Source organism: Equus quagga, chromosome 11 (assembly GCF_021613505.1).
Source record: "Equus quagga isolate Etosha38 chromosome 11, UCLA_HA_Equagga_1.0, whole genome shotgun sequence".
In the NCBI taxonomy this organism is placed as follows: Eukaryota; Metazoa; Chordata; class Mammalia; order Perissodactyla; family Equidae; genus Equus; species Equus quagga.
In genome coordinates, this window is record NC_060277.1 from 26,994,877 (window position 1) to 27,021,192 (window position 26,316).

Sequence of the window (26,316 nt, forward strand, 5' to 3'; positions counted from 1 at the left end):
AAGACTATTGGATATATAATTAAATTTAGGGTTAATATTAGCCTGGGTAATTAGGGTTAATATTAGCCTGGCTCCTAGAAACACTGAGATTGTGTCACAACAAACGAAGGTAAAAGTCAGACTCCTCTTCCTTCCTGAATATCTGTGGGTAAAATTTACAAATAGGAGTTTTACCTCCTATTTGGTAATTTATCTCCTTTTAGTGCTTCCTCCCAGGGCTCCTCGGTGGCCCTAAGCCTCCTCTTAGGTCCCCAAAATTGCCTCAAAACTCCCCAGTTTCCAGCCCCTCCCCCTAATTTCCTCCCCAGCAAATTTTCCCTTTCTTCAATTGATTATCTCAACTAAGGTATGATGAAGGAGAGAAATTTGAACTATTATAATTTACAGCAATGGATGAATAAATCATTCAACCCTCTTAGGCATCTTTACTTATTTAAAATAGAATGTGTACTAAGTTAATTAATTTCTAATTGGTAGAATTTGGGGCATTAGTAGAACGATGTAGAAAAAATACAGAGTGGACATAAGATATATTTTGGGCTGCAAAAACAACCATCAAATAATGTTTTGCACACAGTAGGCATCAATAAATATTTGTTAAAAGAGTGGTTAAGTGAAAGTAATCATGCCAAGGTGACCTCCTGTGTGCCTTTGGGTCTGCTTGCTGAAATATTTTTACCCCCTTGAGGTTAGAGTTGTTTCTCACAATGGCTCACTCAACATCAGGAAGGGGTGCCCCAAAAAAGGTAGCCCTGAAGGGGGGAAAGGGCAGAAAAAGAAAATACTGTATTTTTACAGGTCCTACTTCATTTTAAAACAAGTTTTGGGTGTCTTTTCTTTTTGTTAAGAACAAATTGGATTCTTCACTGACAGTATACGCCGGGTGCAATTTAAGATGGTAAAGCAATAATATATTTGGGGGAAGAACTATTTATTATTCAAAGTCTGTGGATTTAAAGTTCTCATTATAATGTATAGCTTTCTAAAAAGCCGCCAGCTGGGGGGGAAAAAAGACTTTCCAGGTGAAGATACAAAAGGAAGGGCCTCAACCTTACTTAGCAGAATCACCTGGAGCCCTGGTAAAACCATATACTCTGGGCCTTAACACACAGCTCTGCCCGAGTGGGATACAGCTGTAATTTTAACAATGGTCGGAGGTGATTCTTACAACAGTGGGCCTGCAGACAGTTCTAAAGGTTGTGAGATGAGGCCAGAAAGTGAGGAGACCTGACTTAAAGCCCCAACAGCAGGGATAAAGTGAGAGAACAGATTCCAGACATAATTACAAAATAGAATTAACAGGGCTTAGTGTTTATTGGATGTGACAGATGTGGAAGAATCTAAGGGCAACGGGGATAACAGTTGTGGCATTAAAAAGAGAATATTAGGAATGCAGAAATTAAGATTTCTGTTTGTCTTTTAAGATGGAGGTTGAGAGGTAAGAGGTGGTCCTGTTACAATTATAAAGTCAACTTCGGTTAAATTGAGTCTGAGCTGCTTATGGGACATTTGGAAGAGATGTCCAGGAGGCATTCACAAATACAGCCTAGAGTTCAAAAACGATGTCCAGGAAATAGAGACACGGTTAAGGGAAGCGTTGGTTTCTAGTGGTGGTTGGAGAAGAGAATGAATATATCACGGGCGGAAAAAACGCCAAGAATTACTCCTTTGGGTTTTGCAAAGTACAGATTTGGGGGGCCCCTTAGCGAGAACTGCATCAGATGAGTGTTGGGGGCACAACAGACTGAAGTGGACCGGCAGAGCCCACCCCGAGACACCATCCTGCGCCTGACCCAAGCCTGAGCAAACGTCTCATGGAGAGAAGCCAGTCTACACTTCCACCCCACAGCTCCGCGGCGCAGAAGTCTCCCCTGCTGAGGTCCTAACTCCAGCACCGGTATGGAGAATACAGCCTAAGGGCCCACAGGGCCGAATCCCCACCCAGTTCCGGGGAAGGAGCCGGCGAGGCTGCCCAAGATGCCTGGTTAGGCCCGGGGACTCCGCGCCCACAGACTCCGCGAATCTTTCCGACCTCCCTGGGCCCTCAGCAGCCAATTCCACTCACTTCTCGGAGGGTCCGGCCAAGCATGGTCCTTGTGCTCAGCCTGCCACCACAGGGGCCAGGTGACACGGAGCAAAAATAAAGGTCAACAGCCGCTGCCGGTACTACATGGGCGCAGCCATCTTTGATCGTCACGAAACCTTTCAGCACCGAGCACTTCGATTGGTCGAATTGCATTTAGGAGGAAATGATCTTTGCACGCGATTGGTTGGCGCCGCAAAGCGGGTCCCGCGGGGAAGGAGAGTGGGTGACAAGGAGACCCCGAGCTAGGGTCGCGGCGGGAAGCTGGGAGCGTTTGGTCCTCTGTGGCGTCCGGATCGCGAGCGGAGTCGGCCTGTCCCACCGAGGGCTCCCGGGAGAGGGCAGGGTTCTAGGGAGTTTGTTTTTGTTGGAGGGTGGGGTGGAAGGGAGGAGGAGAATGGACAAAATACTGACTGGAAAGTTAATTGGAGCCTTGCAGATGCGAATAGCAGAATAGTTCCATATTCTTCATTCATTCGCTCCATTGAGCTAACGTCATTTTTGAATTTTCAACTTTGAAATCGGCCAGGGTATTTGGCAGAATTTGGCCAAATTCGGGGATGAGAGTTTGATCCAAACTAAGTGCATTTTAATTAGGGCACGCCGTTCAACCACTGTTTGCAATGGAATTTCTGAAGACGTGTATACTTCGGAGACATGCCTGTACTGCGGTTTGCTTCTGGAGAAGCCAAGTTGTACAAAAGTCTTCAGCTAGAAAGATTAGTACTACCTCTTCAAGGAGCACTGTCATGCCGGCTTGGGTGATAGATAAATATGGGAATAATGAAGTGCTTCGGTTTACTCAGAACATGATGATACCCATCATACACTATCCAAATGAAGTCATCATCAAAGTTCATGCTGCGAGTGTGAATCCTATAGATGTTAATATGAGAAGTAAGTTTTCAAAAGACATTCCTCATTACCTCTCTTTTTCTTTGTTTTTTTTAGTTCCTCAGAGAATTTCATCAGGGATCAGTTTTAAAAGATCAGTTGTTATTTGACTACAGTTCTTTGGTTAACATAAAGGAGTTGTTTAGGTTTTTGATAGTGTCTCAGCAGATGTTATTTCCAAGTTTTTTGAAATTGCAGTGTCCATAAACTTTAATCTTTTACAAAATATGTTTGAATTGCTTCCATCCTTCCTTAAAATGTAAATTGGGACTTGAGAGTTTTGTCCACAGCTAACTTTCTGGTATACTCTCCTGGGAACTTTGTGGTATTCTGAGGTCCATCACAGGTTTTAGAGGTATGGTTATGTTTTCATGTCAGTTCACAATTTGCGTTTTTATAATAATTCTTTGCTCTCCTGCTACTCACAGCTTTCTTTATTGGTACAGCAGACAAAGCAGCAGGTCAGGATGCCAGGATGTGGACAGTACTTTCCTCATTTCTGCGGTTGCATTCTGCCCTGGGCAGTTGAAATACACTTTCTTGTTAGGCACCAGCCTGAATAGGAACAATGTTATCATCTCAATTTCTGCTTGGGATATTGACAAAGCTTGGAGAGCACTGTATTCCTTAAATACTATATACTATGCAATTATTATAGTGCTGAGAAGATTGATTACTACTTGTGAATTACTTTAACTTTGGAAAAGAATGACAAAAGTATTGCTTATGGGAACTCATCCATGTCTTCTGAAAACATCAAAAAACATCTTTTGGGATGATTGGTCAATTAACCGAGTCTTCTAACTAAAGCCGCCAGATGCGGTTTAATTTAACCATGGGTCTGTGTTTTGAAGACCTTGTGTGTAAACCTACAGCTCTACTTATCAGATAACCTCAATGATAATTATCCTATGTGAACTATGCGTGATGAGTTAAATTGCTTTGTTCGTATACATATCCAATTACAAAATCAAGATTCATGAAAGAATGCATCATTTTGTGGAATTTGTAGAGAAATATGAAAGTGTTGAGATTTTGACTTCGTTTCTTCCTCTTTTTTTTTTGCAGGAGTCGCGTGCTAGATTAAGAGAGCAGTTCTCAAATTTTTCAGTCTTAAGATGTCTTTATACTCAATAGTTATTGGGCTTTTGTTTATGTGAGTTATAGCTATCAATATTTACCTTATTAGAATAGAAGTTTTAGAATATTAATTTATTTCAAGACACAGTAAGCTGTGTTAACATTACAAAATTGAATCAGGATAAAAATATAAAATGACATGAAAATAATAACTGAGAGACAGCTGCATGTGCAAAGCACTGAGACAGGTAGTAGTTGACAGAGCATAGGATCTACCTTCACAGTGCTTACTTAGAGTGAAAAATAACTGTGTTTCCCAAAATAAGCCAAAAAAATCAGTGAGAAGAGTAGCACTGTTTTACACTGTTGCATTCTGGTTTAATAAGACAGGTGGATTTTCATGTGTATTTCTGTATTCAATCTGTTGCAATATGTTATTTGAAGTAAGTGAAGAAAAGCCAGCCTCACATAGGAAGTTGGAAAAGAAGGGACCTCTTAGAGTCCTCAAAAAGATCGTGGGGATGTAAAAACTTGGAGAACTGCTGGATTAGGGAAATAAAGTCTAGTTTCACTGTCTTTAGGTTTTTTTATCTCCAATTTTTAATGCTGCTATTTCTACCTGAGTGAATATATCTAGACCTGTGCTGCCCAGGGTAGTAGCCACTCGCCACATGTGGCTGCTGAGCGATTGAAATGTAGCTAATCTGAATTGAGATGTGCAGTTAGTGTAAAACACACCCTGGATTTCAAAGACTTAGTAAGAAAAAAAGAATGTAAGATGTCTGGTAATTTTATATCGATTACATATTGACTTGCTAATATTTTGGGTATATTAAGTAAAATATTAACATCAATTTTACTCGTTTCTTTTTACGTTTTTAGTGGCCAGTATAAAATTTTAAATTACATATGTGGCTTGCGTTCTATTTCTGTTGGACAATGCCAATCTAGACAACGTGAAGAATCACTATTACATGTTTCCTTTCAGGGACAAGGTTTTGGGGAACGACTTTGACTCTTAAAGTGTCTGTAGCTAGAGAGCTCTATTAATGGATTGAAATGACTTTACTATGATTGCCTCACAAAATCCACATTTGTATTCTTTTTGTTTGCTTTGAAGTAATAATTGCTACTACTAGTTGGGCATGTTGTTTTACTTTATTCCATTTATACTGGAAGCTGTCATTCAGTCATTATTTTTATGTCATTTTATATTTTCATTCTAACTTAAGGTTGCAAACTAAAATGAGCAGTATCTTATCCATGAGTAATTTTTACATTTTGTCTTCATTTAGATCTGTCAACTTTTCATTTCTTTGAATGCACATGCACACTTTGTATTGTGTACATTTTAATTTCAGTTGAATGGCTGGATCTGGGCTTTCTCAGCTGCTATTTAATAATGTAATACTATAATACATTTTACTTTTATACAGTATTCTTGAGACATCATAGTTTTTTATGACTTGACTGGGTAATATTATTGGCAAATTATCCTCTTTATTTCCTGCTCATGGATTCTTTTTTGAGAAAGTGTGATTGTTGTTGCGGAAGATAGCTGAAATGGTAGCTTGGGGAAATAAAATAATGAGTAGAAGATTGTAAACTGTAGGAAGCAGTTATTTCCCTTGACAAGAAAGCAAGGACATGTCTACTTCATTTTGAGAGATGAAGGCAGGCTGTTTTTCTGGAGATGGCCACAATTATTGGACATAAAATCATAAATATAAATGGCTAAAGAAATGAATAACTTTAAGGTAGGAAAAAAAATACAGCCACCAGCATCATACCAACAAAACTTGGTTTGTTGAGATAGGCTTAAAGTCTTTGAAACTGATGATAGATTTAGGATTTTCCAAATCATTCCAACTCTCTGAGCCAGTCACACTGGCCACCTCTAACAATGGGATGAAGCTCCTAAGGGCTCCCATTCATTTGTGTCACCCATTGGGTTCTCATTTACTAACTACGAGCTGCATTCTGGATCTGGGGCTACTTTAGCCAGTACCAGTGAGCCAGGGCTGCTCAGTTGATGTATTAGCATATCCAGGTGACCAAGAAAACTGTTTAAACAGCCTTTACCCTGCAGGCTCTGTACCTCAGAGAGGCCTCTGGTCTTTTTGCAGCTCTGAAACAGCAGCTAAAGTTTGGCATGGCTTAATGCCCACTTCTTCTGCTCAAACCACATAGGAATTTCAGTGAATGATTATTTCATTGTGTTTTAGTGGTAGAAGAGGAATGTAAGACAGGAAAAGTAAAACATGTGACTTTTATGAGTGTTACATGTGAAGTTGTGTTTTTCCCTGATGGAGTGTACTCTAACCAGCAAGATGGTAACTGGCTAATGTTGGCATGATGGTCATCAGCTTAGATTTTCTGGAACTATCTCAGTCTCAAACACTTTCTCCCCTGTGTCTTGATTTTTTATTAGAAAAACAACTGCTTCAAGCTACCCACCTGTCAGCATCTCTCCCTGTATCCTCCATCTTCCCTCCTGCTGTGTGGATTAGCTGTCATTGCTCCCATCTAAGGCCAGCCCTCCACCTGAATTCTAGATTCCATCCCCTTGAGCCTCCTCAGGAGCATTGTTTCAGCAGTTCTCTTCTGCATCTTCAGTCTTCTGCTTTCTACTGAAGTATTCCTATTAGCATACGAACTTGCCCTTTATTTCTCCCATCTTAAAGAGAGGAAAAATACACTAAAAGATCCTCTCTCCATCTCTGTTGCTCCCCTCCAGCCACTGTGCCATTTCTCTCTTCCCCTGTATAGCAGAACTATTTGAAAGAGTTGGATGTTCTCACTTCCCATCCTGTCACCCTATGCCACAGTGAGTGCTCCTGTCAAGGTCACCAAAGACCTCTGTGTTGTTGGGTCCAGTCTTTTGTTTTGGGTTGGTTTTTGTTTTGAAAGGCTGTTGTCAGCTTTTGATCTTATTTGAAGAACTGTCTTCCCTGTCAACAGCATTTGATTTTTTTAAACAACCCCTTCCCTTGACTCTCTAGACACCTCTTCACTGGCCAAGCCTTCTCAGGCTCCTCTGCTGGTTTCTCCTCATCATTAAGATCTAATGTTGTACTGTCCCTGAGAGTGGGTGGGGGAAAGAGGAGACTTACAGAGTGGTTTAGTGATTCCGAAGCATAAATTGTGGTACATGACCTGGGAAGGTAAGCTTATCTTGAAGGGTACTTATCTTGAATAGCAGAAATGTTCTCTCGGAAAGATGTCAAGCAGAAGAGACTATAACAGATACTTTTGTGCATTAGAAAAGCCATTTTATGTGTTAAAGCTGTGGAATAAACTATTTTGGATTGTTGTAGATAGAGTAGCCAATTTATTTGAACGAAAATACTATGATCAGAAGAGTATTTTCAGCTCTACTTAGCTGATATTTATGTAAATATTCTTAAAAATAAAAAGATAGGTTAAATCAAGTTAACTGCTTTATTATACATATCGGAACAGATGCAGCCAGGTGGTTCTCTTCCACTCGGGAATCTATGCACTTGATCCAAAGATGTTCTAGAAACATTTTTTGGGAGGTGGGGACCATTACTCATAGACCAGTGTCAACGTCAGACACCATATCTGTGCCTTATTTATTTATTAACTTCAAACAGCTTTAGCATTTATCTTCTTCACCAGACTTGGCACCAAACAACTTCGTTGTATAAAAAGTTCACGAATTAATAAATTAATAAAGAAACCATCTTCAAAGAACAAAGTAAAACTGTATAAAACAAAATACTGAAAGTTCTGGAGACAGTTTCAAAATGGGAATTTCAAAAACATTTTGAACAATAGTAGCTTTAGTTTAACAAGTGATTATAACTTTCCAAGTAATTTTCTTTGAAAGAAACAGCACTCATTGTTTTTATGCTTTCCTGTGTCGTGGTAAAAAATTCTAAGGTCGATTACTTTATAATCTATGTTCTGAGGATCTAGAATGGTACCTGACCTATAACCCTATAGTAGATTTTTAAGTTATCCCATTCTTTTGGAGGAACCAACCCATAAATTGTATTTTATAGGTGGTTATGGAGCTACAGCTTTAAATATGAAACGTGATCCTTTACATATTAGAACCAAAGGAGAAGAGTTTCCCCTGACTCTGGGTCGGGATGTCTCTGGTGTGGTGATGGAATGTGGACTTGATGTGAGGTACTTCAAGCCTGGAGATGAGGTGAGTCAGAGAATGCCTCTATTCCTTTCTAAATATGCAAATTTCATTCTTTTGGAAGTATATTCCATGTCATTGACCTGTTTCTTATTTTCAGCAAATATACTGAGCTTTGGCTAGGACCTTCGTTTTCTTGGTTCTGTCAAAATAGCATGACTGTACTGGAGCTTTCTAAGTCTAGTGCTTAAGAATTGCAAGACTTTAAAATGTGTATGATTGGTACTTTTTTATTTTTTCTTGAAAGAGTCTTTAAACGACAATTTCTTCTTTATGGGTTAGATGGTTTTAAAATAGCTAAAGTTTGGTGTAATCAGCTGTCACTTGTCACTTTGAACTTTTATGCCAAGAAATTAAAGTGAGCTTATAATAATAGCTAACACTGTTGTAGTTGCTTTCCATGAAATAACTCGTTTAATCCCCATGAAGTAAGTGCAGTTAGGCCCAGTTTACAGATGAGGAAGCCAGGCTATAAAGAGGTCCCACAGCTCTTGAGTGGTGGAGCCGGGATTCAAGCCCCAAGTGGCTGTCCTCTTTCTGATACTCTAGGTAGTCACTAAATACAGCAGGATTTACTGGCATCTGCTTCTAGTGTGGTTTGACTTGATAAATCCAGAATCATACTAAGTGATACATTTATATCATGTGTAAATAACTCTTTTGCTTGGCGTATTGATGACTGGTGCTTTTTTCACAGAGTGAGGTATGTACTGGGGAACACCCTCATGCTTGGCTTTGGTTAAAAAAGATCTGTTTCTAATGAAATTGTGTGTGTGTGTGTTTCAGGTCTGGGCTGCGGTTCCTCCCTGGAAACAAGGCACGCTCTCGGAGTTTGTTGTAGTCAGTGGGAATGAGGTAACTTGCCAATTCTGTGCTGAAATGCCCTTGGAAAGTATAAACAAAGACTGTCCAAGATCTCTTAAATAATTGGTTATTTTTCAGATGGGGTTCATGTTTTATGGTAGTTTTATGGTAGTTTTGATAGAGAGTAGGAATTTTTGAAAGATTAAAAAAGTGTTTGATGTCATTTAATGACACTGCCCGCCAGAGCAGTTCTCTTTGTCTTGTGGAGCCAGGACTTGGAGTGAGTTCTGGAAGCCCTGATGTGTTTCTTGGTTTTACCCAGTATAAGTAGTTGAAACCAAATATACCAAATGGAGCATACCGATTAATCATAAACAGAAGCATGAAGTATCAAGCTGCTTCAAATAACTTTAAAAACAGGAGTCTAATCAAATGCAGTCAGGAGGCTTGACAATTTGAATAGAGAGGAAGGGGTTAACATTGAGGAAATTGGCTATAGAAGGGAGGGCAGGAAGGGAAAATAGGGTATTACTGAGATTAGAAAAAGCCTGGAAAGATTACCTTCCAGTAAATGGGAATAAAGGAAACAGCTGATCTCAAAAACAAATTAGAATGTGTTTATGAGGGCTCAAGGTTTATTTGGATTTATTTCTGGGTATAGTCAGGACTAATGGGGATGTCGCATGTGGTCTTTTTATGAAGCATAAGCAGCTGTATCTGACAATGTAGCCCATAAAGCATTCCTGAACCTCTGCGAGGCAGGGTGACTCATTTGGAGAATACTCCTTAGGGATCATCTTGGAGTAGGGTATGCAGTAAACACTGAACCTGGCAGAATGTTCAAGACTTCTCTCAGAAAATAGTTGGATTCCTATGAAGGAAAATGTACTTAATTGTGTTCAAAGGTTTGCAAGTCATTGCTTGTTTTTGACTGTTGTCTTTAAATCTAGGTCTCTCACAAGCCCAGATCTCTCACTCATACTCAAGCTGCCTCTTTGCCATATGTGGCTCTCACAGCCTGGTCTGCCATAAACAAGGTTGGCGGCCTGAATGATGAGAATTGCACAGGAAAACGGTAAGTATCAGTGGTGGCATCTAAAACTCTTCTTCTATGAGGTCTTTGTAGTAGATTTGTCTGAAGCATTAAAACTAGGATCATTGACATGAGTAGAGTTGTGCTAATATTTAAAACAATTTCCAAAGAACTCTTATTTGTGTCAGTTTGCACTTCCTTAACCTCATTCTGTTGATTCTTAGTCCAATCAAATGGGAATTTTAAAATTGAAATGTGTAGATGGACTTTAGGAGTCTGAACCTTCTAAAATAATGCAAAATTTTGCATGTGAATCTCTTCACATACAAAGCTTTTAACCATAGCTTTTGTTTTTTTTAAAGATTTTATTTTTTTCCTTTTTCTCCCCAAAGCCCCCCAGTACATAGTTGTAATATTCTTCGTTGTGGGTCCTTCTAGTTGTGGCATGTGGGATGCTGCCTCAGCGTGGTTTGAGGAGCAGGGCCATGTCCGCGCCCAGGATTCGAACCAACGAAACACTGGGCCGCCTGCAGCGGAGTGCGCGAACTTAACCACTCGGCCACGGGGTCAGCCCCGATCCATAGCTTTTTATCAAATCCATAGCTTTTATCAGATTCCTGAAAAGGTTAAGAATGGACCCCATACAGTTTCTAGAGAATGATGTCAACGTGCAGGTATTTTTCCTACCTTGCCTCGGAGTTGCTCTCGCACTTTCATATTTCTCTGAAAACCAGAGATAAAGGGACTGCAAAACACTGTTGAAGATTCTTGAATTCTCTTAGGCTCAGTGCTTGATAGCCTTTAGATCAATTCTGGTGCTTCAGGGCCTGGACTGTTTGATTGGTTGAATTTGCAATAAGACAGTGAGTAAAAATGTCTTAGATGTGCTTGAGTTCATATCCAGATTCTGTTGCTTTCTAGCTGGGTGGCTCACACAGTCATTTCTCTTTTGTGACTTTTGTTTTAAGGGTTAGATGAGATAATGCATAAAAACTAGTGGCACAGGTTGTGACACGTGAGGCACTCAATAAATGGTGTCTACTATTATTTGCCATGAGATTTATTCTTTGTATTTAAGAAAGTTGGCATCATAGAGAAAACCGATGCTTTTATTTTTTGGTGAGAAAGCTAGGTACTAAGAACCATTTCATGATTGTGATGAAGGAGAGAGCTATAGGTCAAATTTTAATAAATTAAAATAACTTAGTTTTTTGATTACTAAGGATTGTGCAGGTAAAATAAAGTCTGTGTCATTCTATATTCCTGTTGTCGTGGAACATTGTACTTTACATTTAATATGTTGGGTTATAGAGAGCAGTGAATTTAATGAGAGCTTAATAGCTGTATTTCTGAAAGCAGTGTGAAGGCTACTCATCTAATGAAGTGCTACCCTTTATCGTAGAATTCAGGGCAAATATTTATTCTTAGGGTCAACCCTGTTTATTTTTTAAGCTTTTTGGGCTTATCTTTCTTGATGTTGCTATTTCGGTCAAACACTTCGTTTAAATTAAATTGGTTTGACCACATAGATTTTTCTAATGGTTTGTCTTAGTTAATAACCTTGCAAAAATCTCGTTCAGGACTTTTAGACATTTATTATTGTAGGCTCTGCAATGGCATTGATCTTTGTTTGGTTTTGTTTTTCCTTAAAAACAGTAGACTTTCTATGCCTGCATGACTGTATGTGCGTTACAGTTAGAGAGCTCTCATTCCTTTTGCCCGTTCAGGGCTCTCCAGGTATACTTTTTTTTAGTATTGTGTAGAAAACAGTTTAGAAACAGATTTAGCTGTCTCTTCTCAGCTACACAGGGCTGTGCCCCAGTTAATTGTTGGCTTCGTGGGTCGTTCTTCGGTACTGTGTTACCCTCTGCTGAAGCAATAATGGCTTGGAACTGGGGAACTAGAGCCCTGGCCCTACTCTCCACTCTGCTACGAACTAATCAGGTGACCACAGGCATGCTATTTTTGGTCTCTTTGCAGATAAGTCCAAGGTCCTGAGTGTAGGACAGTATGAGTTGTTAGGGGAGCTTTGGGAAGTGGAAAATTTGATACCTTCTAAAGTTGATTTATATATTATATTGAGTTGCATCTGTTCATTGATTCAGCTGCATGTTACCCACACTAGAGCGCAGTCCATTGTCAGGAGCTTCACCAGCATACATTGTGGACTTCTGCCGAGTTCCCATGTGTGTGGTGACCTTTGGGATGCCTTTGTTCTGAGTGGCAGTGAGATCTTGGCCCCTGGTGCTCTGAGAAATCTAAGTTTACTGAAATTACTACACGTGGGTGTAGTAATGGCCTATCTCTTCAACTCGTTACTGTGAGAATCGCGGGAGAGATGTGAGCACTTTAAAATACTGTAAAAAATACTGTTACATGAAGAAATTACTAGTATAGTGGGATTTTATTATACGTAAACCAGAGGTTTCAGGGTCCAAAGTGGCTTTTTTCAATTTGACTGTTTATTGTGATTGGTGGAGTATATTTTGGCTTCTCTAGGCAATAATTATTCTTTTTCTGTTAGCTGTTGGCATTGAGGCACTCTTTATTCTGCACAAAGCGAGTCAGCGTTTGTTATAAAGAACTAATAGGCTGTTTTTCTAACCAATTAATTTGAAAAAAGCAAAACTGATGATGACAAAAACACCCATAGCACCTTGGAAGATTTTACAGGATTTCTTTATAACAAACAGCTTTTTGAAATTAAGACAAAGTGTTCTAAGGGTGTGGTGTATTTACCTTTTCCTTCTTTGTTATATAATTATATTTCTGCAACAACTGAGCATCAGTGAACCAAGGGGATAATTTAATATTGGTGTGATACGATGTCATTTTTGCTCACACTGCAGTATCACTAGAAAATGTCAGATGAAATGATTTCCTTGTTATCAGCCCATCCATAGTTTCTTTATGATTTATTCAGTAGGAACACATAGATAACTTAGGGCCCTCAAGATGAATAGAAGTTTTTTGAAAAGTGGTTACACCAGATACTTTTAAAAAACAGTCCAGTCTGGTGGTTATATTTATTGGTAGTGTCATGGTGCAACTCGAATATTTCATGCTCTGCCTGAAATTCGTCTCTTGTGGAAAGTTGTACTTCCCTCTGTTTGACAGAAGTATTAGAAAGTGTTAGAAGTTGAACCATTCCTCCTCCACAAAATAAATTTCACTTTTAAGTTGTGTATACTTGAAACTTAACTCAATGAATTTAGGAATGCTTTCCACTGTTTGTTTTTTGAGATTAGGCTTTATGACGGTAAACTTTTGTCATGTAAGTGTAAATTAGGTATCTGATTAATTCTGTTTATAGAATTAGACAGGCTCAAATTTACAAACATTGGATTCCCCCTCTCCCCCCATACACATATACTTTATATCAGTAATTATAACAGCTTCCTTCTTCCAGATTCCTTCACCTGCCTGCTCTTCATCCCACCACCCACCACCCCTGTGGACTTGGATTTTCATTTGTGCTTGACTAGGTGGTAGGGTTAGAGGGGTAAGGGGAAGGAGAAACAAACCCTTGCAGTGTACTTGCTTGGGGAAATCCTGGGCTTGAGAAGAAGAGAACAGGGAGGGAGGAGGCTGTGGCCTGGCCAGTGTGATGCAAATAAATCTTCCCTTTACTCTTGGGCCTGTTTTCCAGGGAGCTCCAGGAGGGCTCAGTTAAAGGAACTGGTGGAAAACTCTTTGCTGGCAATTTGTGTTTTACAGATTAGTTTTCTAGGTGACCAGGGTAACTGTTCTTGTGAGGTTTAGAAGACATTTACTCTTTGGTGCACCGTGATCTAGCTTCCAGCCTCGCCATTCAGCTGCAGCTGTTCTCACTGGGTCATAGTTGACTGAGTTACCAACCCAATGATACTTTTCAGTTCTCGTTATGATTTACCTCTCTGAGATGTCTGGCACTGTTCACCACTTCCTTAATACTCACTTTCCCCATGGTTTCAGGAACACTAGACTCTTTAGTGTTCTCCTTGCCTTTTAGACCAGTTCTTATCACTTTTAAAGGCTCCCCTTCTTCCTCCAGCCCTTTCACTGTTACTGTTTTCCCAGTGTCCCACTCCATCATCCACTCCTCTCTGCTCCCAGGGTTATCCCATCTACTCCCAGCTTCTGTTTGTGTTTTGGTAACTTGCAGATCTCTGTTTCTAACCCCAGCCTCTCCACTGAGTTCCAGTTAGATGTCCCCTCATATCTGAAACTCAACTTATGCAAAACAAGACTTAACTGACTACCACCCTGACTCTTCCTCTATGTTCCTAACATCAGTGAACTGTGATTTCCCTTAAGCCAAAACCTGATATTGTTTCCCAACCCTGCTCCCTCCCCTTCCGCTGTACGACTCATTATTGTTCATGTCAAGTAAAATTTAGGATTGTTGTCAAATTTGGAAAAATGTCTTCCTAGTTTCTTTAATATATAAACTGCAAGATTTCAAGGCATTTCAAGCTTTCTTGTGCAGTGAATAAGCCTAAAATACTTTTACGTTTTAATTGACAACCCTCATTAACTAGTTTGTTGTTGATATTTTCCCAACAGTGGTGTCAAATAAAAATAATACAATTTAGTCACCAGTCTGTCCTTTATTTAGGGGCAAACCATCGGTGGATTGGGGGAGTCCAGTGCCTAACAAGCAGTGGGGTGCTCTTCCCAAGGGATTTGCATGAGCAAGTTTTATAGAGCGTTAGAAGAGACACATAGAACTAAGACATGATTGGCTAGGAGACTGGAATTTCCTCCTAAGGCTGGCAGGTCCTGTTTCCTCGGGTCAGGTAAGCTAGCTACAGCTGAGCTGGATTGTGACTGGTGTTAGGTTTACGTGACAGGGAGGCATTTCCGGTAAGTATGGGCTGACTTAGGTTTAGATTTGTAACGTGGCTGGGCCACTGGGGCAGCCTCCATTTTGTGGGTCCTGATATATGAATTAACTTTATTAGTGGAGTATTGTAAGTTTTTACATGTCTTTTAATTGGAAGAATTTTCCATAGGCCAGCTTCTGGTTCTGTACATCTCAAACCTTGTTTAACCATGTTTCTTCTTCGTTACTCTTCTTCGTTACTCCAGTGCCAGGTAACATGATACTCAGTTTTATCATAACTAAATATCGTGATGCCTTGTTTTGTCGACTTAGTGGGAAGTAGGAATATGCCTGGAAGGCATTCTTCAATGGGGACAGGCTGTAATAACTTTACTTTACTCAGAAATTACCGTGAACCACATCAGTATTTCCCACTAAACCCAAAGCAAATGGATTTCCAAATCACCTTCCCTTCAGCCAAGTCTAGTATCACCTGACAAGAGGGGACACATAATGGAGGGAGTGTAGGAGTGGAAAGAGACAGCAACTTCAACTGATGGGGTTAGTAGGGGAGGAAAAATCATTCTCCCTCTACCCTTCTGAGTTCTCTGCCGAGACCGCTGTAATAAATGACAGACTAACGAGAAAAACAAACTAAAGTTTATTAACATGTATACCTCAGGTATACATAGGCGATACCCAGGGAAAAATGAGTAACTCAAAGAGGTGGCTTAGAATTCAGGTGAAAATACCATCATCAGCCAAAGAGAGAAGCTTGCTGGGAAGGTCAGTGGTGAACAGGTTACTAGGAAAAGCAAAAGTGAAGTTTGTTAGGCAGATTTAAGTTGGTGCCTTCTCCATTTATAGGGGTCAGAAAGTTATCTCCAGAGATTAACTTTTGTCCTTCCTAGTAGAGAATGGAGGAGGGACACCTTTGTAAATTTATGTCCTGCTTTCAGGGGGCAAATAGGAGGAGTGTGGAGAGCTTTCTTGTATCTACTTCTTCTCAGTTGCCTTCAGCTCAAAATAATCCTTATGCCAGAGTGGTATATTTTGGGTTGGCGTATTCTGCTACCCTTCATTAGCATATTTTACTTTTGCAAATTTTACAAAAACATACGTCCACGCAAAGGTATCGCTGGGGCTCTTCTTGGGGCCTTGTGTAAGTCAAGGGCCCAAAGCTTAAGCTTCATTGGCTCTGTAGGGGAGGAAAAATATCTTTTTCCTCTACTCTTCTAAGTTTTTAGCTGGAGCCCCTGTAACAGAAGACAGATGATCAAGAGAAAATCACACAAATTTATTTATTACAAGGTTTATGTGACGTAGGAGCCTTCATAAGGAAATGAAGACCTGAAGAAGTGGTTAAACCTGAGCTTTTTTGTGCTGTGATTGGTGAAGAGTGGAGAGCTGTAAAAAAATGTGAGAGGACAAAAGGTATGAGCTAAGTGTAGTAAAGTGGAGAAACTTAACAATGCCTATTCATTCTGATTCCTCTCTCTGTCCCTCCCTCTTGGAATTAAGGATGCTCCTTTCCTCCAAGTATAGGGAGGACACATCTCACACGTAGTTCTTATGACCAGCTTCAGGGGAGAAGGTCAGAGTCCTTCTTGCACGTGCCGTTTCTCAAATCCTTCAGCTTAAGATATTCTGTATGCCAGTGTGCCATATTTTGGGGTAGCATGTCCTGAATCCCATCAGCTCCATGGTAAATCTTTCTCTGGCCACGCTACTTCTCTCTCTCACCCATCCTATTGTTTCCATCGTAAATGATCCTTCCCTCTGTCATCCTTCCTTCCCTCTGTTCTGCACCAGATTGAAGGAACCAGTGACTTGGGACAGTTCTCACTGCTTATCCCATTTGGGGAGATGTGTTCCCAGTACCCTGGATTGAAATTCTGAATACATTTCCCACAGAACCATTGTTATACATTTATGAGGTTCATGGTCTATTATGGGTTAACTAAACCTTTTTAAATGGCTACCCTGGGCACCTTGCCAAGATGTATAAATAGCTTTGTTTTCATGGGAAAATGTGTTAAGTTCCAAGCAGCTAATTTACACATGAACTCTTCTGTAAATTGGGGAATGTCTAAGCAGTATAGAGCCTTAGAAGAAGGGGACACACAAATCCAGGCTGTCTTGGTGATGTCTGGTTGATTTGTTTTGTAGCTCTATTCCACTTACAGGTATGTGTTGCTTAATGACAGGGATACTTTCTGAGAAATGTGTCATTAGGCAATTTCATCATTGTGCGAACATCATAGAGCGTACTTACACAAATCTGGATGATACAGCCTACCACTTACCTACGCTGTATGGCACTAATCTTGTGGGACCACCATCATATGTGCAGTCCATTGTTGACCGAAATGTGGTTATGGGCGTATGACTAGTATTCAGATTAAGTATCTCACTCACTTTGGGGAGTAAACTTAACATATTATTATATACTTCGCTATTTTTCACTCATTTTTTCCCCCAGATTTAAAAGTAGTATGTGAAACTGAAAAATGAGATTATACATTTTCAGCCTCATCCTTGTTTTTTAAAGACCATTTGTTTTTACTGATGGAGGATTTAGCTATATTTAAATCATCTTTGTTTCTGAGCCCTCAGGACTTAATAAAGGGCACTTTACTCTTGTGATGTTGCTTTTTTCCCCCCACAAGTATGTGGTCTGGGGGGAATCATGAAGGTCATATACTTGTATGTTAGAAAGGTGGAGAAACTAAATATAAGCTTAAATTAGATTGAAAATGCCAATTCTTTCCTTTTCATTGGCTCCTAGAGTACACCTCTGTGATCATCGTTTCACAGGTGATGAATCTGAGGCCTAGAGATTCAGTTAGTGAGAGAGCTGGGACTAGAACCTGGGTCTCTAGATACCCAGCCCTGGCATTCAGAGGTTTCTGGGGCTAAGCTGGAATATTGACATTTGAAAGATGACTTCCTACTTCTGGACCTCCTGCTGTTTTGTCATATGTGTCATCTGTTTTTTATCTATAATGCAGTTAGCGTGTTGATGCCTTGCCTCATAAGACTAATCCTGGGAAGTGTGTTTTTAGGGAACTTAGGTGCCCAAGTGCTAAATAAAAAGTGACCCAGTCACGGAAAGGAAGCCAGCATTGCTTTAGTACCTTGATGTATGTTTGGGGAGAATTCAGAGATTGGGCAGAAATGATAGAGGAAATTAGATTTTAGGGTTTAAGGATGCATAAGCAGTGTAATAATTATTCATACTTCCCCTAATCTCTTTTATATTTGCCACAGTGCAATTCCCACTGACCAGGAAAGCTCTATATGTGGACTTAGGAAGTAAGAGAGTAATGTGACTAAAAATGTTGGCAATTTTGTATTATAGTGCTTTTTGCAAATAGAGCATTTCCTGGGCATTTGCTCTGCATAAACCAATAAGCAATACAGCACACCGTTCTTCACCATAATAAACAGGCTTCTACTTCAGCGAGGATTGAAATACAGTGTGGCCATTATAGCAAGCTGGGTGGAAAGTATTCCCGCTGTGTAGCGCTTAAGTGAAGGCCACCAGGGGTAGCAACAGCAGTATTTTCCTCTGTATTGAAAGGGCTTTGAAGAGTACAACAAGAACAGTGAGTTCAGCCCCAGGACTTCAAACCATAGAGGACCATCTGATTTATTGCTGGCTTGACATTTATTTTGCCTGCTGTCCCTTTTTGGGACTTTCTTTGTTTGAAGAGAAGTACGGGCCCTGGTTGAACCTGCACAAAACGTGGAGTTTAGAGGACCAGAGAACGCCGCGTCCCCAGGGCTTCTGAGCAGCTAAGGGCGGCTAGCCCTTCCCTGGGCGTGCTCCTCACCTGTTTTGCACCGGGGGATGCCACCAAGTGGCAACCTCAGGAACTGAAGCTGCTGTTGCACAGCCACTCCCTCTTCTGCCAAGCACTGCTGTGAACCACTTTTTTGCTTTTTCATCTGGAGAAATGAGGCTGCTTTGGCTCAAGAGTTGTGGGGAAGCAGTGAACTGACAGTAATGAGGTCGGAGTTGTGTCTGACAGTTGGAGCCTTAAGCAGCTGTTACATTGGGTATCCTTGTAATCCAGGATTCTCAGGGAGAGGATTAGAAATTAATTTCAAGCTTTTCTGTACTAGAGGAAACTTTAATGCCGTCTTGCAAATAGCCAGGTGATTCCCTCATTTGGGGTAGTAGCAATTATTGCCTTAATTGTGGGATATGATGCTCATTTAGATGATTTTTAAAGTCAAGAAACATTCATCAGGCATCTGCTGCATCCAGGGTAGTATGCCCAGTGCTGGGCATAAAATGAGGCCTCTGTCCTTGAAGCCTCGCAGAATAGCTTGGGAAGCACGCGTATGAATGAAAGTTAACAAGGTGACAGATGCCAAATGCGTGAAAGGATATCAGTTTCGGGGCTGTCTCAGGGTGTAGTGCAGGAAAACTGGGATGTGAGCCTTCACGGGAAGGCAGACCTTAGCAGGTGGGGAAGGCATGTGAGAGTCTGAGGAATGGGCCAACGTGCATGGGGCTTGGGGGTAAGAGTGAGGGGACCCCAGTGGCTGAGGCGGAGAGTTCCGTTCAGGAAATAGTTAGAGGAAGTCAGAGTTGAGATAAAGATTAGATTATGAAGGACTTAAATGAGAGTTTGACTAGTTAAATTTCTATAAGAGTGGGCCAAAGTTAGAGGGTAAAATATTCCATGGATGAATTAATTTTTGGATGTATCTGTGAGGCAGTTTTAGTGTCTTTTTTTCCCCATTTAGGAAGTACTAGAGCTATTAAATGTGTGAATGGAAGGATTTTGCAGGAGTTCATCTTTGAAGTTTCTTTTATTCTTCACAATTTATAATTCTTTGAAATTGGAAGTGACTCTTCTAGAAGGAACATAATTTACAAGGAGACTTGTTTTAATTACATTTAATGGTATTAATTTCAAAGGGAACTGTTGGCTCAGAAATTTTACTAAAAACTTTTGAGATCTAAAGGGCGACACACAGCCTTCTGTGATTTGAGTAAGAGAAAAAAATAAAATGAAACTAGGGTAAGATTGTAGACAGAGTGCATGTTCCAAGATCTGGTGTACTTCTTAGAGATAAGCGATAAAATTCTCTGCACATTCTAGCAGACAAGTCAAAGAGGGACCCACAACCAGCAGTTACACAGTTTGCAGTGACAGATAAATGTAAGCACAGCTACTCCCACCATGTAGTCTTCAGAAAAATGTTTTTCTGTGGGCACTCCAAGAGAATTCTCATAAAGAATTCTCTCAACATGTTTCCTTAGCTAATGTAGTATCAAATATCAAACAGTCCCTTTGTATAATGTCCCTCAGCCTAGATCAGTAGCATTACAGCAAAGTGCAGTTTAGTACAAACAGTTTTCAGGGGCCCTGAAACTCTGCAGTCCAAGGAAAGTGGTTCGCTGGTGCTCTGGCTTAATTCAAGAATAAGATGTAAGTGTGTGCAGAGCAGTGATTCTTGACTAGTCATTCTCTTTTGGGTCACGCACCTCTTTGGGAACTCGATAGGTCTGGATCCCTCTCCTCCCTGATGCACATATGCATAATCACACCAAATTCTGCATATTATTTCAGTTGATACATAATTTTGGAGAGTTCACCCTGTCACCCCCATCCCTAAACTCCAGGCTGCTCACCTTGGCCTGGAGTGGCAGGAGGGCTGGAGTGAGCAAACGGCGGAAACCTGGAGCAGAGCGTGTTTGTGCTGATGGGGTGGATTCATCGGCTTTGAGCCAAGCCAAATTGAGCATAAGGTTGATTTCCATTTGTGAAAGTTGATGAGCTTGACGCGGGGACATGTCTGAACAGAAGATTCTTTATTCCACTTTGGCAGGAATGTGGTCAGGAATGTGATTTTTCTTAGAGAGCAACTGAATCTAACACACTGAAAAGAATCCCAGAGCTGCTTCCTATAGAGAGAGCTATGGTAATTTTAGCCTAGAAAAATTGTAAGGCAGATGCTACCAAGAACCATCTGAGCTACTTTTAAAAATACAAATTATTGGTATTTTTGGTATTTGGTATTCTTGGTAAAGAGTTCATAGAATGTCTAACTTTAAGCATTTATAGCTTCTTGGTGAACCTAAAATAAAAATCCTTGTGTAATAGAATCTTGGGAAGCTGAATGACTTTATTTGCTTTGGGGATGTTTATCTTTGAGCCAGTTACATGCAGAAGACATCTTGCCTATTTATCTAGTTATATTGGCTTAACAATTTCATTAATTGCAGTTTCTTTTGCATTGCAGTGTTTTAATCTTGGGCGCTTCAGGTGGAGTTGGTACTTTTGCTATACAGGTAAGACGATTTCTTTATCTTGTGACTAGGAAGATTCTTATTTTCATTAATCTATATATTCACATTTTGTAAATTATTTTAAGAGCTGAGAGGAAGGTAGGTTCAGTAAATTTACTGTAATTTCAGCTTGCTCTTCTAAGAAGGAAATTTTCTAATGTAGAAGGAAGTGATAACCTTTCCAGTGGTTTAATATCTGAGTTAGTTTGTGGATGTCCTGTGTAACAAATGTAGGAAAGCTTTTGGGGAGGAAGACCATGGCAGTACAGGCAGGTGGAAGTTCGCAATTTGGTAGAAATTGATTAAGCCGATTCTAAAATGTATGTAGAAATGCAGTAGCCAAAATACTGTAGAGGTGGCAGTACTCCCCCAAAGTGATCTATAGATTCAATGCAATCCTATCAAAATGACAGCTGCTTTTTTTTGCACAAATGGAGAAGCTGATCCTAAGATGCTTTTGGAATTGGAAGGGACCCCAAATTGCCAAACAGTCTTGAAAAGGGACAAAATTGGAGGACTTGCACTTCCCAGTTTTAAAACTTTACTATTAAAGCTATTACTACAAAACTACAGTAATCAAAACAGTGTGCTATTGGCATAAGGATAGACATATAGATCAATGGAATACAATTGACCATCCAGAAATAAACCCATACATCTATGGTTAATTGATTTTTGACTAGGGTGGCAAGACCATTAAATAGGAAAAGAATAGTCTTTTCAGTGTGTGGTGCTGGGCCAACTAGATATCCACATGCAAAGGAGTGAAATTGGACTCCTTCCTCACATCATATGTGAAAGCTAATTCAGACTGGATCAAAGACCTAAATGTAAGAGCTGAAACCATAAAACTCTTAGAAGAAAGCAAGGGGTAAATCTTCATGACCTTGGATTTGGCAAAATGTTCTTAGATATGACACCAAAAGCACAAGCAACAGAAGAAAAAAATAGATAAATTAGATTGGACTTCATCAAAATTAAAAACTTGTGCATCAAAGGACATCATCAAGAAAATATGAAAGTAAATATCAAGTAAAAAGACAACACAGAATGGGAGCAAATATTTGCAAATCAGTTATCTAATAAGGGTATAGTATCTAGAATATGTAAAGAACTATTACAACTCAACAACAGAAAGATGAACAACCTAATTAAAAAATTAGCAAAAGTCTTAAATAGACATTCCTTCAAAGAAGATATACAAATGGCCAATAAGCCCATGGAAAGATGCTCAACATCAGTAGTCATTAGGGAAATGCTAATCAAAACCACAATGACGTATCACTTCACACTTACTAGGATGGCTATAAAAAAAAGAACAGAAAATGTAAAATAACGATGTTGTCAAGAATTAGACAAGTTGAAACCCTCATATATTGCTAGTGGGAATGTAAAATGGTGCAGCTGCTGTGGAAAACAGTCTGGCAATTGGTTAAAATGTTAAACATAGAATTACCATATGACCCAGCATTTCCAATCCTAGGTGTATACCTGAGAGAAATGAAAACATGCATTCAAAAACTTGTCCACAAATGTTTATAGCAATGTCAATATTTGTAATAGCCAGAAAGTGGAAGCAACCCTAATGTCTATCAATTGATGAATGGATAAACAAAATCTGGTGTATTCGCACAATGGAATATTATTCAGCCATAAAAACAAATGAAGTTCTGATGCATGCTATGACATGGATAAACCAAAACGTTATGCTGAGCAAAAGAAGCCAGACACAAAAGGTCACATTTTATATGATTCTGTTTGTATCATGTCCAGAAGAGGCAGATCCATAGAGACAGAAAGCACGTTAGTGGTTGCCATTGCCTGGGGAAGGGGGGAATGGGGAATGACTGCTTAATGGGCTTGGGTGGAATTTGGGGGTGAGGAATATATTCTGCAGTTAGTGCTGATGGTTGCACATTATGAATGTACTAAAAGCTACTGAATCGTACACTTTAAAATTGTTAAAATGGTGAATTTTGTGTTACATGAATTTTACCTCAAAAAAAAAGCAAACAGTGCCCAAGCCTCCAGGAACAGGTGGGCACCTAGTGGCTGCTCCCGTTGTGGTCAGATGTTTAACGGGGAAGGGGCTTGATGAACTCTCCCTCAATGTGAAGGGAAAGCCCCTTTCCCCAGTATGGGGCTGGTCAGCACAGTCAGAGTCTCTGCCATGTTGCTTTCCGGGAGGGAGAATTTGGCTGCTGTGCTCCTCCCCAGACTCTGCCTCAGATCTTTTGAGGACTCGGATAGTCCTGGAGTTTCCCATTCCTCTGCTCACTGAATTAGGGGAGCAGAGAGGACTCCTAGGAGATATAGATCTTGACTTCTTTTTAGTTCACCATTAGATACTGAATGTTTGTGTCCCTCCAAAGTTCATATGTTGAGGTCCTAATGCCCAATGTGATGGTCTTAGGATGGGACCTTTGGGAGGTGATTAGGTCATGAGGGCAGAGCCCTCATGTATGAGATTATGAGCTTATAAAGGAGGCCCAACGGGGGCCGGCCTGGTGGCATAGTGGTTAAGTTCGCACTCTCCACTTAGGTGGCCCGGGGTTCACAGGTTTGAATCCTGAGTGCAGACCTAGCACTGCTTGTCAGGCCACACTGTGGCGGCATCCCACATAAAGTAGAGGAAGATTGGCACAGATGTTAGCTCAGGGCCAATCTTCCTCACCAAAAAAAACCAGACCAGACAGAGCTCCCTAGCCCTTCTACCATATGAAGACACAGAAGGTGCTGGCTATGAACCAGGAAGAGGGCTCTCAACAGATAGCGACCATGCTGACACCTTGATCTCGGACTTCCAGCCTCTAGAATTGTGAGAAATATATTTCTGTTGTTTATAAGCTACCCGGTCTGTTGTATTTTGTTATAGTAGCCTGAACAGACTAAGATAGATACCCAGGGCTTAGTCCGGAGACTGTCAGTTAATGTGGGTTAATGAATAAGTAACTAGAAGAGGGGCCAGCCCCATGGCCGAGTGGTTAAGTTCACATGCTCTGCTTCTGCAGCCCAGGGTTTCACTGGTTTGGATCCTGGGTGTGGACATGGCACTGCTTGTCAGGTCATGCTGAGGTGGCATCCCACATGCCACAACTAGAAGGACCCACAACTAAAATATACAACTGTGTACTGGGGGGATTTGGGGAGAAAAAGTGGAAAAAAAAAAGATTGGTGACAGTTGGTAGCTCAGGTGCCAATCTTAAAAAAAAAAAAAAGTAAATGGAAGAAAGAAAAAGAAGGAGGGAGAGTGGGAAGAAAAGAGAAATATCATACGCTGCTGGTTAGAGTCTAACCTGGTACAACCACTTAGGGAAATCATTTGGTACCATCTACTAAATCTGAATATATATTGCAACCCCACAGTTCTACTCTTATGAATATACCCTGTAGATAGATATACATGCATATTCACCAAAAGATGTGTATCAGAATTACAGATATTATCCCCCAACTGGAAACAACTCATATGTCCAACAGTAAAATGGATAAGTGAATTGTGGTATATTCTTACACTGGAATATTATATAGGCAGGAAAAACTGTAGTTGCTCACAGTGAAGTAGGTGAATCTCACAAGCAGAATGTTAGTGAAAGAAGTCAGATACAAAAGAATACAATCTATATGATTCCATTTAAGATATTCAAGAACAGGTGAAACTAAACAATAGTGTTTAAGGATGCCTACCTAAATAGTAAAACTTGTAAGAAGCAAAACAAAACAAAAACAGTCATAAAAGTCCTGATAGTGGTTATGACTTCTAAAGGAGTGAGGGGCTTTTGATTGGGAGGGGGAAGGTGAGGAGGCTCAGGGGCATGGGTAGTGTTCTAGTTCTTAATCTTGAGTGATGCTTATAATAGTATTTGCTTTGTAATAATTTGTTAAGCTGTACATTTATATTCTGTGCACTTTTCTGTGTGTGTTATATTTCAAAACAAAAATATTTAATAAAGTTTAAAAATTGAGTAATAGAAGAGTACCAAGGTTAAATCCCACACGAAGTTATTATAAGAATAAAGAATAGAATAACATATCTACAATAAAAACACTTCAAAAAGCATGCCCACAAAACAGATCAAAATGCACCCCATAAGAGGAGCAATGTCAGCATCATGGCAGAGTGAGCTGTTCCTTTAGGCTGTCCCCACTAAGATACAATGAAAAGGACATTCATTAACCAGTGGAGGACGTCCACACAACACAGTAGACTTCTGAGAGAACGATGCAGCCATACGTCTGAAGGTGGGGGCACTGGATCCCTGAGGAAGCAGTGGAAGGAGACAAGTGGATCTCCTCCCCCTCCCCAGAGGCAGTGATCTAGGGTGTGGGACCTCATGTGGTGGCCGCCCTGCGATCTGAGAGGAGATAGTGGAAAGGCAGCCCTCCATGGGAATGCTTTCACTCTCAGAGTTGCCTCCCAGTCCACGAAACCACTCCACACCATGTGGCTAAGTCACCATGGAGGTGCACCCCCCCCCCCAAGCTGAGGAGCCCAGGCAGGCAGCCAGTGAGTGAAGAGCAGGAGCGCAGGCAGGAAAGAAAGTGCCCCTTTCCCCCCATCCCACCTGGTGCACCAGCTTGGCTGGTTGGCAAGGGCAGAGGATCCCTGTCAGACTGCCTGTGCCTGTGTATATGAAGTGGCCAGGTGCAGAGAGCCCTATCAGTACGACTTCCAGTGGACAGGCACAACTGACAGGGGATGCAGCAGGCTCAGCAAACACACCTCCTGTCCCCCAATGGTGGCAGGTGGAATCTGCAACCATATACTACCACTGTTGTGCCGGCAAAGATCCACCCCATCAAATAGCATGAAGAAATTAACACTCCAGACCAGAAGGAAAATGACAAGTATCCAGAAACCAATCTTGAAGTCACAGAAATGTGCAATCTAAATGACAGAGAATTCAAAATAGATATCATAAAGAAACTCAACCAGGTACAAGAAAACTCAGAGTTCAATGAGCTCAGGAATAAAATTAATGAGCAGAGGGAATTCTTCACAAAAGAGATTGAAACTCTAAAAAAAACTAAACAGAAATGTTGAGATGAAGAACCCAGTGAAGGAGAATTTTAAAAAATCTAGAATCCTTAAAAAACAGACCTGACATTATAGAGGACAGAATTAGTAATTTAGAGG

At 40.5% G+C, this 26,316-nt stretch overlaps 2 protein-coding genes across 5 annotated transcripts in view; one reads left to right on the top strand and one right to left on the bottom strand.

Moving 5' to 3' along the window:
- Positions 1–2,322, bottom strand: part of QRSL1 (glutaminyl-tRNA amidotransferase subunit QRSL1) — a 29,465-nt gene extending 27,143 nt beyond the window's left edge. Inside the window, exon 1 of the mRNA XM_046675094.1 lies at positions 2,066–2,322. Coding sequence (XP_046531050.1) covers positions 2,066–2,239 — 174 coding nt within the window. The 5' untranslated portion in view covers positions 2,240–2,322. The remainder of the gene's footprint in view (positions 1–2,065) is intronic.
- The window catches only part of RTN4IP1 (reticulon 4 interacting protein 1), a 95,606-nt gene that overhangs the window by 43,315 nt on the left and 25,975 nt on the right, over positions 1–26,316 (top strand). For 3 of the 4 annotated variants that reach the window (XR_006890551.1, XR_006890552.1, XM_046675095.1), the window contains exons 1-5: positions 2,339–2,980; positions 8,086–8,237; positions 9,018–9,086; positions 9,986–10,110; positions 21,134–21,182. Coding sequence is in view for 2 of the 4 variants with exons in the window: in XM_046675095.1 (XP_046531051.1) it covers positions 2,707–2,980; positions 8,086–8,237; positions 9,018–9,086; positions 9,986–10,110; positions 21,134–21,182 (669 nt within the window). In the remaining 2 variants the exon portion in view is untranslated. Of the gene's footprint in view, positions 1–2,338; positions 2,981–8,085; positions 8,238–9,017; positions 9,087–9,985; positions 10,111–21,133; positions 21,183–26,316 lie in introns of those variants that run through there. The other variant, XM_046675096.1, reaches the window with a different exon arrangement.